The 12,767-nt window shown below is 45.8% G+C and overlaps 1 protein-coding gene across 7 annotated transcripts in view; it reads left to right on the top strand.

Annotated features, from left to right (window-relative positions):
• The window catches only part of MCFD2 (multiple coagulation factor deficiency 2), a 30,916-nt gene extending 24,549 nt beyond the window's left edge, over positions 1–6,367 (top strand). For 2 of the 7 annotated variants that reach the window (XM_011965765.1, XM_011965767.1), the window contains exons 2-5: positions 610–702; positions 2,331–2,485; positions 3,544–3,703; positions 5,937–6,302. In XM_011965765.1, the coding sequence (XP_011821155.1) occupies positions 2,337–2,485; positions 3,544–3,703; positions 5,937–6,068 (441 nt within the window). In that variant the 5' untranslated portion in view covers positions 610–702; positions 2,331–2,336 and the 3' untranslated portion in view covers positions 6,069–6,302. Of the gene's footprint in view, positions 1–609; positions 703–2,330; positions 2,486–3,543; positions 3,704–5,936 lie in introns of all 7 variants that reach the window. The other 5 variants (XM_011965764.1, XM_011965766.1, XM_011965769.1 and 2 more) reach the window with 3 other exon arrangements.
• The last annotated feature ends 6,400 nt before the right edge of the window (positions 6,368–12,767 follow it).

The following is a 12,767-nucleotide window of genomic DNA, read 5'->3' as shown; positions in this document are numbered from 1 at the left end:
GGCTTGAGCCACCGCGCCCGGCCGCTTTTTTTTTTTTTAACTACGGGTATGAAAGGTCTGAGATGGCCAGGCATGGTGGCTCAAGCACTTTGGGAGGCCAAGGCGGGTGGATCACCTGAGATCTGGAGTTCGAGATCAGCCTGGACAACATGGTGAATCCCTGTCTCTACTAAAAATACAAAAATTAGCTGGATGTGGTGACACACACTTGTAATCCCAGCTATTCTGGAGGCTGAGGCAGGAGAATTGCTTGAACCTGGGAGGCAGAGGGTGCAGTGAGCCAAGATTGTGCCACTGCACTCCAGCCTGGCGACAGAGCAAGACTCCGTCTCAAAAAAGTAAAAATTAAAAAATAAAAGGTCTGAGACAGATTGCATTTCGATGTCACTGTTTAGGAGTAGACTAGATTCCAGGTGCTTTTTAGCATCTTGGAAGTTTCTTTCTTTTTTTGGTAGTGGGGGACACGGTCTCACTCTGTTACCCAGGCTAGAGTATACTGCAGCCTTGAACTCCTGGGCTCAAGCAATCTTCCCATCTCAGCCTCCTGAGTGGCTGGGACTATAGGAGTGCACTGCTACGCTCAGCTAATTTTTTATTTATTTTTTGTAGAGATGGGGTCTTGCTGTGTTGTCCAGGCTGATCTCAAACTCCTGGCCTCAAGCGATCCTCCTGCCTCAGCCTCCCAAAGTGCTGGGATTATAGGTATGAGCCAGCATGCCTGGCCTATCCTGGAAGTTAGACATCCCAGTGACCATTGTCCCCTTTAAGCAGGGGGCCATGGGAAGCAATACTGGTAATGGGAAAAATGGATTTGGGAAATTTTTCTAAGTGTTGTAGGGTGGCACACTCACACTCTCAGGGTTCTGCCCCGAGAGCCTTTTAGGATGGGTAAGAGGGGCTATAACACCTCTACCTCCCAGCCCCAGGCACAGAGACAGCTGCAGCTTCGCAGCTGAGCCCTGTGTGTAGCGTGTGTAAGGGGATGACCAGTGCCTTATGGTTTGTTTTTACCACTGCTGGTTTGGGGCTGTGGACTACAATTGGCCTATTAGAAATCCCTGGCCTTGTTATCTAGCAGAATCTGTTTTGCCTTTTGGGAAGCGAGTGTTTGGTCAGGTCTTTTGTTTTTGTATGTAGGTCACCTGGCTGCCCTTCACCTTCCTTTTTGAGGTCAGTCTGTCAGCCCTAGGACAGACCAAGACTTTCCATTGAATCAACAATTATTAAAGGCCTGCCTGACTCTTGGCAGGTAATACTGGTGGGATTAAAGTTCTCCCTGCCCTCTGAGAACTTGCTCTGTAGCTGACTGTGTCATCTTATTGACCACAATTCCAAGTGTGGCCAAACCCTGGGAGTCCCCGATAGAATCCTGATTTCTCTGTAACTTTCCTTTCCAGTGCCCGCTCACCGTGGTTAAGTTACTTGCCACTGTCACTGACCAGGAGGTACAGAAGGAGGAGTTAAGGTGTTCTCCTTGTCCACTGCCGCAGACCTTGATCTGACCCGCCTTACCACTTCCCTTGGCTACCATGCTTCTGCCTCTAGTCTTGCTTTTGCCACTTCATGCCTTCCCCGCTATGCCGCCAGATGAGTCATTCTGAAACCAAGCTCTGATCTCACTTCCCATTCACGAATTGTAAGTGACTGTCCTCTTTCTCTGCAGGAGATGTCAAGCCCTGGCCTAGTATGCAAAGCCATGTCCAGTGCAGCCTGTCTAACCCTTGGAGCCACCTCTGTCCTGTCTGCTTCCTACCCTGTAGGCTGCAGGCCAGCTGAACTACTTGTAGTTTCTTTCCCGCTTGTGGGCACCTGCCACTCTGCTCCCACCATTCCTGTGGTCCTTCAGTCCCTGCATATCTGTCCAGACCCAGCTGCAGTGTCACCAGCTCAATCAGCCTTCTCTGATTTTCCTTCACCCGGAGGAGATTTCTTCCCCTGAACTCCTAGAGGGTTTTCTCTTTCTCCGATATTCTGGTATAACTTGCTGGCTGCCTTTCCTGGTGCTCTTGGTAGAAAATATTTCTTTCAGTGGACTGTAGCTTCTGGGAGGCAGGAATAATCTTCCAGTCCCTTCAAGCTTTCACGTGTTGCTTGGCACTCTGCAGGCACTTCAGGAAACCTCATGAGCCTTCCCCTGCCATTTGAGTGACTTGGAGTGCCCAGGGTCATCCCGTAGTCTCAAAGCAGAGCTAGCATTGGGCCCTGTTTGACAAGCTCTCTTCCTAACCTCACTGCTTCATCGGGTTTCCCAGGATCATGCCATGTCAAGCCCTGAACGAAACCTTGGCTCTGATGCTCTGCCTTCCTCTTCTGTGTTTCCCGTCTCACAGATATTGATGACCATGAGATCCCTGCTCAGAACCCCCTTCCTGTGTGGCCTGCTCTGGGCCTTTTGTGCCCCAGGCACGAGGGCTGAGGAGCCTGCAGCCAGCTTCTCCCAACCCGGCAGCATGGGCCTGGATAAGAACACAGTGCACGACCAAGAGTACGTATTCAGCCCGGGCTGTGGTCCAGGGGCCTTCCCATCATCTGCAGCTGAGCCAGCAGCAAGGGCATGCTCAGTTCTCCTTTCCTTCTTCCTGTTTCTATGGCTCCTTGACATTCTTCAAGGATGATTCTTATTCCTTATTGCCACCTCTAAGTCAGGTATTCTTTTTTCATCATTGTATCACAGGTGGAAGATCTTTAGGCCCAAATGGGACAAATTACTTGTCTGAATCCAGTCTCTCCTTTTTTCACCACAGACAGACACATACACATACAAATAGACACACAGGTACACATACACAGTCGTGGTAGCAGAATTCAGAAAATAGCTAAGGTTTCTTGACTATAACAAGACCTTTTTTTAATCAACACGTTCAAACATTGAATCATTTCTTGCAGCTTTTGTCTTGCACCAGTTAGCCTCACACATTATACTCAGTTATCCTTTGTTTTTAAGGCTGGGTGCAGTGGCTCACACCTGTAATCCCAGTGCTTTGAGAGGCTGAGGCAGGTGGATTGCTTGAGCCCAGGAATTCGAGACCAGCCTATGCAATATAGGGAAACCCTGCCTCTACTAAAAAATTAAAAAATTAGCTGGGTATGGCAGTACATGCCTATGGTCCCAGCTGCTTGGGGGGCTAAAGTAGGAGAGTCACCTGAGCTTGGGAAGTTGAGGCTACAGTGAGCCGAGATCACGCTCCTGCACTCCAGCCTGGGTGGCAGAGTGAGTCCCTGTCTCAAAAAAAAAAAAAAAAAATTGTTTTAAAAGACATATTTTTAAATTGGTGGCCTGAATATGTTATAACAAAGTTTTAATAATAAAGGGGAAAGAACACCCTAAATCTACCAGCATAACAGATGGTCTGTTTGACTTTCCCTGCTCCTGTCAGGGCCCTGTCTGTCTATCTCTATGTAATCCTCGAGTGTGGTCTGCCATTGCTGGTGTTTTTCTGAGCTGGAGGAAGTTTAAGAACTTGAACTTTTCAGAGTCCTTAAGATTTCAGCATGATCCCCGTGTCTCTGCCAATTGGCCTGAACCTGACTGTTGATTTTTAGGCATATCATGGAACATCTAGAAGGTGTCATCAACAAACCAGAGGCGGAGATGTCACCACAAGAACTGCAGCTCCATTACTTCAAAATGCATGATTATGATGGCAATAATTTGCTTGATGGCTTAGAACTCTCCACAGCCATCACTCATGTCCATAAGGAGGTAGGTGTGGCGGTGGTTTGGGGGGCTATATCACAGAAAGGCCTCCCTTTGTTAATTTGGTCCCTCGTCTTGTTGACTTGTGTTGTCCTTATGTGCCAAGAGTGCTGCTTCTCCACTGGGCATGGTGGCTCACATCTGTAATCCCAGCACTTTGGGAGGCCAAAGTGGATCACTTGAGCCAGGAGTTCAAGACCAGCGTTGGCAATATAGTGAGACCCTATCTCTACAAAACAAACAAAACAAAAATTAAAAAAATTAGCCAGGCCTGGTAGCACATGCCTGTAGTTCCAGGTACTCAGGAGGCCAAGGTGGGAGGATTGCTTGAGTCCAGGATGTCGAGGCTATAGTGAGCCATAATCATGCCACTGCACTTCAGCCTGGGCAACAGAGCGAGGCCTTGTCTCAAAAAAAGAAAAAGAAAAGAAAAGAAAGGTGCTGCTGCTTCTTTCTCTTCTGTGCTCTGCCTCTTTCTGTTCAGTGATCCTTCTGGCAAAGGATAACTTGCTGAGGCAGAAGTCCCAGGGCTGGGCATTTGTATCTTTAAGTGCTACAGGCATTACTGTTACACACCAGAGTATGAGAGTTAGTGCCTAAAAGACAGACCGCATTCAAACTGCAGAGCAAGGGAGAAGTTATTTCATTTGGAAAGAATGGTGAATTGAGACCAAGGGATTCAGGGACATGGCAGTAATTGAGGGCTATGTGATACTGTACAGTGCTCCAAAGTTTCTGAAGCACTTTCAAGTAGGTTAGAGATCTCGTTGGATCTTTGCAATCTTGAGTAGGCAGTGGCAGGCATTGTTAATACTTCCATTTGCAGTGGCACGTGCCCATAGTCCCAGCTACTCATGAGGCTGAAGTAGGAGGATCACTTGAGCCTGAGAGGTTGAGGCTGTGGCAAGCTGCGATCTTGCCACTGAACTCCAGCCTGGGCAATAGAGCGAGACCCTGTCTCAGAAAACAAAAAACAAACAAAACCCTCCCGTTTTCTAGGTGAGGAAACTGAAATGAAGATCTTGTGCCAGGCTAAGCACAGTGGCTCATGCCTGTTATCCCAGCACTTTGGGAGGTTGAGGCAGGAGGATCACTTGAGTCCAGGAGGTCAAGACCAACCTGGGCAGCATGGCGATATCCCATCTCTACAAAAATTAGCTGGGCATAGTGATGCTCGCCTATAGTCCCAGCTGCTGGCGTGACGGGGGTGGGAGGGTAGTCTGGAGGAACACCTGAGCCTGGGAGGTCGAGGCTGGAGTGAGCTGTGATCATGCTATTGGACTCCAGCCTGGGTGACAGAGTCAGACCCTGTCTCCAAAAAAAAAAACAAATCCTTGTGCCTCCATGTTTAATGTCATTCCCCTTCTGCCACACTGCCCTCTATAGAGAGGAAGCAAGGCAAAGTCAGCCAGGTGGGTGGGGTTACATTGGCTGCTAGGAGTGCAGGTGAGGTTTGAAGGCAGCAAGGAGCATGAACGGTTTTGCCCAGGAGAATGGCATTATTTAGGGAAGATCCTTGGCTGTGGGAGACACACCAAAGAACATGAGGAGAGACTAATGTTAGGCGGAGGAATTAGCGTTCGGCAGTCCTGGCAGATGAGGATGGTGGTGGTAATAGGAAAGGGAAGGGTGAATGTGGGAGATGTGACAAAGGAAGAACCAGCCAAGGATGTGAGCGGCCTCAGCCCACTATCCCTGGTCTTGGAGCATGGGAAATACTTTCTCCTCAAAGATCGTAACAGGTTCTGCTGATCAGCAGTGCCTTCTTCCTCTTGTTTTGATGCCAACTTGTTGTCCAGTTCGTCACTATTTCTATTTTATCAGGCAAATTTGTGCACAGAACTGACCCTCAGGAGGACTGGCACTTTTCCAATTAAAAAAGAATGAGCCGTAATGAAACAAATAAGCAAAAGCCTATTTCGAAGGGCCTTCTTTTATCTGGCAAATGTAATTTCTCCAACTGGATTATTATAAATTGACTCAATAATATATATTCTCTCTCTCTATATATATATATGTATATATATGTATATATGTGTGTGTGTGTATATATATTCCTAGAAGTCGCCCCATACTCCATTGAAAGTTTTTGGACACATATGAGCGTGGACATTTGTTTTGTTTTTCTTTTTTTTTAAATAAACACTGCCCATGAAAGAACATGGATATTTTGGACATTAGCTAAGCACTTCTTCTGATAAAATGTGCAACTCATCATTGTTTAATTTGTATTTTGTAGGAAGGGAGTGAACAGGCACCACTAATGAGCGAAGATGAACTGATTAACATAATAGATGGTGTTTTGAGAGATGATGACAAGAACAATGATGGATACATTGACTATGCTGAATTTGCAAAATCACTGCAATAGATGTTATTTGGCCATCTCCTGGTTATATGCACATGTGACCCATGAAAATGTGATTGAACACTTTAGTAATGCAAAATAACTCATTTCCAACTACTGCTGCAGCATTTTGGTAAAAACCTGTAGCTATTTGTTACACTGGGGTGAGAAGAGATAAGAGAAATGAAAGAGAAGAGAAATGGGACATCTAATAGTCCCTAAGTGCTGTTAAATACCTTATTGGACAAGGGCTTGCTTAAAGCATCTGTATTAGTCTGTTTTGATGCTGCTGATAAAGACATACCCGAGACTGGGAAGAAAAAGAGTACTTGGACTTACAGTTCCACATGGCTGGGGAGGCCTCAGAATCATGGCGGGAGGCGAAAGGTGCTTCTTACATGTCGGCAAGAGAAAATGAGGAAGAAGCAAAAGCAGAAACCCCTGATAAACCATCAGATCTTGTGAAATTTATTCACTATCACGAGAATAGCACAGGAAAGACTGGCCCCGATGATTCAATTACCTCCCCCGGGTTCCTCCCACAACACGTGGGAATTCTGAGAGATACAATTTCAAGCTGAGATTTGGGTGGGGACACAGCCAAATCATATCATTCTGCTCCTGGCCCCTCCAAATCTCATGTCCTCACATTTCAAAACCAATCACGCCTTCCTAACAGTCCCCCAAAGTCTTAACTCTTTTCAGCATTAACCCAAAGTCCACAGTACAAAGTCTCATCTGAGACAAGGCAAGTCCCTTCCACCTATTAGCCTGTAAAATCAAAAGCAAGCTAGTTACTTCCTAGATACAACAGAGGTACAGCTATTCCAAATGGGAGAAATTGGCCAAAATAAAGGGGTTACAGGGCCCATGCAAGTCTGAAATCCAGCAGGGCAGTCAAATTTTAAAGTTGCAAAATAATCTCTTTTGACTCCAGGTCTCACATCCAGGTCATGCTGATGCAAGAAGTGGGTTCCCATGGTCTTGGGCAGCTCTGCCCCTGTGTCTTTGCAGGGTACAGCCTCCCTCCTGGCTGCTTTCACAGCTGGTGTTGAGTGCCTGCAGCTTTTCCAGGCACACGGTGCAAGCTGTTGGTGGATCTAACATTCTGGGGTCTGGAGGACAGTGTCCCTCGTCTCACAGCTCCACTAGGCAGTGCCCCAGTAGGGACTCTGTGTGGGGGCCCTGACACCACATTTCCCTTCTGCACTGCCCTAGCAGAGGTTCTCCATGAGGGCCCCTCCCCTGCAGCAAACTTTTGCTTGGGCATCCAGGCCATTTCCATACATCTTCTGAAAACTAGGCGGAGGTTTCCAAATCTCAATTCTCGACTTCTGTGCATATGCAGGCTTAACACCACGTGGAAGCTGCCAAGGCTTAGGGCTTCCACTCTCTGAAGCCACAGCCCGAGCCGTATGTTGGCCCCTTTCAGCCATGGCTGGAGTGGCTGGGACATAGGACACCAAGTCCCTAGGCTGCACACAGCCTGGGGACCCTGGGCCTGGCCCATGCAATCACCTTTCTTCCTGGGCCTCCCGGCTGCCCTGACATGGCCTGGAGACATTTTCCCCACGGTCTTGGGGATTAACATTAGGCTCCTTGCTACTTATGCAAATTTCTGCAGCTGGCTTGAATTTCTCCCCCAGAAAATGGGTTTTTCTTTTCTGTTGCATAGTCAGGCTGCAGATTTCCAAACTTTTATGCTCTGTTTCCCTTATAAAACTGAATGCCTTTAACAGCACCCAAGTCACCTATTAAACGCTTTGCTGCTTAGAAATTTCTTCCACCAGATAACCTAAATCATCTTTCTCAGGTTCAGAGTTCCACAAATCTCCATGGAAGGGGCAAAATGCTGCTAGTCTCTTTGCTAAAACACAAGAATCACCTTTACTCCAGTTCCCAACAACTTCCTCATCTTCATCCGAGACCACCTCAGCCTGGACTTTATTGTCCATATTGCTATCAGCATTTTCGACAGAGCCATTCAACAAGTCTGTAGCAAGTTCCAAACTTTCCCACATTTTCCTATCTTCTTCTGAGCCCTCCAAACTGTTCCAGCCTCCACCTGTTACCCAGTTCCAAAGTTGCTTCCACATTTTGGGTATTTTTTCAGCAATGCCCCACTCTCCTAGTACCAATTTACTGTGTTAGTCCATTTTCATGCTGCTGATAAAGATATACCCAAGACTGGGAAGAAAAAGTGGTTTAATTGGACTTACAGTTCTACATGGCTGGGGAGGCCTCAGAATCATGGCGGGAGGTGAAAGGCACTTTTTACATGGCGGCAAGAAAAAAATGAAGAAGCAAAAGCAGAAACCCCTGATAAACCCATCAGATCTCATGAGACTTATTCACTGTCATGAGACTAGCATGGGAAAGACTGGCCCCCATGATTCAATTACTCCCACCCCCACCGGGTCCCTCCCACAACACGTGGGAATTCTGGGAGATACAATTCAAGTTGAGATTTGAGGGGGGACACAACCAAACCATATCAGCATCCTTTCAAGAATATTGGATAATTGCAGCTGAATACTCAGGAAGTTGACTGTAGTAGAAGACTGCTAGTTTCTTAATTTTAATTCACGTTACCTGAAAAGTAAAACAACAGGCTTTGCCAAGTGGATGCTTTTCAGTAACAGTGAAGGAGTGGAGTGAATGCCAAATGTTTGCCCTGGTGGTTCCTATCCAGGTAAACATGGTCAGTATTCTGTAAAGTTCCCCTGGCCTAAATGATTACTTGTGCTGGACAAGTGGATATTTATTAGGCTATTTCAAAGCCACAGCATAAGAATGTCAGCCTAGTCACAGAGTCTAAGATTCTGAGTTCAGCCTAGCCACAGAGTCTAAGATTCTGTATCCTCTGACATTTTGGAAATGATACACTACTGGCTTAAGTGATGACTCTTTTTCAGATTTTCAGTATTTTATACAACTACTGCCACATCCTTATACTTTATTGCTTTTCTGTCTTCAACCTGGGAGAGACCTTGAATTTAAGTGTGTTCTCTAATCGATAGTGTTTTAGCTTTCTTAATATTTCTATTTCACTCTTGTTTCTAGGGTTTTTTATTTGCAGTTTAGGAACTATTAGGAATGTCAGGACTTTATCAGCAGGGGTAAAACTACCACCTGGCCTAGCCTAAGTAGGAAGTGAAAAGATAATTCACCAAACAATGATTAATCAGATAGAAGTTCTAGTCAGGAGGGATATTGTTGAAGTTACCTCTTTTAGCCTAGATACATGGATTCTTTTCAAATCAGGAAAGATTAGAAAAGGAACCCAAAAAACCCTTTAACAGTGTGAATCTTAATAGTATTTGAAAATGAGAAGAAGCAAAAGATTGTAATTTGGTTTATTGGATGTGATGGACGTTCTGTAATAGAAAACCTGAAATGATAATTGAATGGGAAAAAGAGACTACATAAAATTTGCCGTAAGATGTATACAGACTTATTTTCTTTATTAAAGTATTATAAGAAAACATATGTATTTGTAAAAATGGTTTCCTGTGTCAAGTATTTGTGTAGTCAGAGCCGACTTGTAAACTATTCTTGTAATAGCTCATTATTTTGAAAGATTTATATGATGAATTCTGGATAAATGACCAATAAAACTGATGAAACAAAACCTCGAGCAGTTGATTTTGTTCACATCAGCTTCTCCTGCCACATGAAGTGTGTGTTTAATACAAATGTTCACACGTACCTGCTCTTATCATAGTTCCTGTGACTATCCTCGGCTATACCCTGTTCCTTTTGCAGGAGTAAATTCTCAGAATTCAAAGTTCTTTCCCCTTTTAGGCATTTTTTCTTCTGAATGAAATCACTTTGGGATCTTCATTCTCTGGCCAAATTTAGATTATGACACCATTCTCTAGGAGAATGCAGAGTGTTTTCCCCAGGTCTGGTGACTATTTTTTAATTTGATAGCATTATTGAAAACATACTAGACCCAAGCAAAAAACAGTCTCCCCTGGCATTTTGAGAAGACACACTTTTTTCTGCCTTTTGAAAAGGAAATTATCATTGCCTCCGTCCCCACCCTCTGAGACCCTGGGACCTTGCAGTGACCCTTCTTCATCCAGAACTGCCCCTCTGGATGGATCTGGTGAATGGGCTCACAGTTGTTGGCAGCTGGGAGAGGGAGAGAAGCAGATCCTCAGACAGTGGAATCACCCCATCAAACAGACAAGGGTGGAACCTTCCTTCTCCACAGCTGGCTGCTGTTAGTAACCATTCCATGCTGGCCCTTGTGGTCCTGCTTGCCTGCCTTTCCTTATAAAAAAATTCTCCTGATGGGAGAGGTTCCTGGCACATCAGAGACACAGCATGACGGGTCCTTCCCTGCATTTGCCCTTTGTCTCCCACACATGAGGCCTTGGCTTCTTGCAGCCTCCCTCAAGAATTCTTCAGGATGTATAGGAAACATCTCTGCACCCCAGTTTCCTTTTCTCTAAAATGGAGGTAAGTATATCCAGCAGAGGCAGCCTTCTATGAGGAAAGAGCACAAGCTTTGGACTCAGGCAGGCCTGAGTTGAAATCCTAGGCCTGTTTCTTAGCATTGAAGTTTCTAGACTTCAGTTTATCATCTGAAATATAACTATAATAAAAGTTCCCTGCAGAAGGTTAACAGGATTAGCAGATTGAGAGAAAGTAGATAAAGCACCTAGTGCTGTGCCTGGTACAGAGTAGGTGCTAAATAAACAGTCATCTGTTCCCCAGCCTGGCTGAAGAGCCTGGGCTCCTTCCTCATTGAAAACTAGGGGCTGGAGGGGCTTTGCAGAAATTGATGACTCTTTAGGGGCAAGGATCAAAGGGTCTTTTCAGCTTCTTATATTCCTCCATATAAATGCCGAGTGAATGAATGGATGAATTAATGAGTGACTTCTCTCAAGGAGGAACTAAGGGTCATGGCAAGTACAATGAACAACACAAAAGTATTGACATAGGCCAGGCGCGGTGGCTCACTCCTGCAATCCCAGCACTTTGGGAGGCCGAGGCGGGCCAATCGCGAGGTCAGGAGATCGAGACCATCCTGGCTAAAACAGTGAAACCCCATCTCTACTAAAAATACAAGAAATTAGCCGGGCGTGGTGGCGGGCGCCTGTAGTCCCAGCTACTCAGGAGGCTGAGGCAGGAGAATGGCGTGAACCAGGGAGGCGAAGCTTGCAGTGAACCGAGATTGTGCCACTACACTCCAGCCTGGGCGACAGAGCAAGACTCTGTCTCAAAAAAAAAAAAAAAAAGAGTATTGACATAGGAGCCAGACCAAAGGAGTTTGTGGTTCACCTGGTCTGACAGGTGACTTCTCTGTCTCTTCAGAATACCAGATGGAGATTCACTGAAGAAACTGAGTCAGAGAAACTCTCAGCTTGGAAATACCAAGCAGAAGAGAGTGGGAATGAGAGACCATGCTGAAAACAGAATAGCAATGAACTGCATGTGATCACAGCAGCCAGGCTCGCATGCCCTGGGAATGAGGTTAAAGGTTCTTTTTCTGGAGAAACTGAAACTGCCCCCAGGGAAAGGATCTTCAAGTCCTGACATTTAGGAGTTCCTATGAAAAATCTGGCTGGCCTCCTGCTCTCCCAGCAGAGAAGCCACTAAACTGAGTCCTTCCATGCCTCGACAGCATCAGATCAGCTTTCTAGTGTCTCACACTTAAATCTCAATGGATTATTTAGGATCATAAGACAGCTGAAGGAAAGCTATTTTTTTTTTTTTTTTTTTTTTGAGACGGAGTCTAGCTCTGTCGCCCAGGCTGGAGTGCAATGGTGCAATCTCGGCTCACTGCAACCTCCGTCTCCCGGGTTCGAGCGATTCTCCTGCCTCAGTCTCCCGAGTAGCTGGGATTACAGGCGCCCGCCACCATGCTTGTCTACTTTTTGTGTTTTTAGTAGAGACAGTTTTTCACTGTGTTGGCCAGGCTGGTCTCAAACTCCTGACTTCATGATCCGCTCGCCTCAGCCTCCCAAAGTGCTGGGATTACAAGCAGGAGCCACTGCACCCAGCCTGAAGGAAAGCTTTAAGGTGAAACAGAAATCAAAGCAAACTGAAAGGAAACATGAAGGAGATAATGCAGGGACTAGAAGATAACTTTTAAAAATTATAAGGCTGGGTGCGGTGGCTCACGCCTGTAATCCCAGCACTTTGGGAGGCCGAGGCGGGCGGATCACAAGGTCAGGAGATCGAGACCATCCTGGCTAACACGGTGAAACACCGTCTCTACTAAAAAATACAAAAAATTAGCCGGGCGTGGTGGCGGGCGCCTGTAGTCCCAGCGACTCAGGAGGCTGAGGCAGGAGAATGACCTGAATCCAGGAGGCAGAGGTTGCAGTGAGCCGAGATCGCACCACTGCACTCCAGCCTGGGCGACAGAGCCAGACTCTGTCTCAAAAAAAAAAAAAAAAAAAAATTATAATCAGTATCCTCAGAGAGGTAGGACTTCATCACATCTATGAACAACATTCACATGCCAACAAAAAAAAGGAACAACTGGAAAAGAGAATCTAGAAATAAAAATGATGATACCCGTCTCCCATGCTTTCTCTTAAAAGGGTTAAAACATAAGCTCAGGGAAATCGCCCAAAAAGCAGAACAAAAAGACATATAGATAAGTGATAACAGAGAATGGATGAGAAAATAAGAGGATCTATCGCGGACATTTAATACCCAATCAATAGGAGTCACTAGGAAGAGAAGACAAAATGTGATAGGAGG

This window comes from Mandrillus leucophaeus, unplaced genomic scaffold (assembly GCF_000951045.1).
Source record: "Mandrillus leucophaeus isolate KB7577 unplaced genomic scaffold, Mleu.le_1.0 Scaffold736, whole genome shotgun sequence".
Lineage (NCBI taxonomy): Eukaryota > Metazoa > Chordata > Mammalia > Primates > Cercopithecidae > Mandrillus > Mandrillus leucophaeus.
This window is presented reverse-complemented; position numbering and strand designations above follow the sequence as displayed.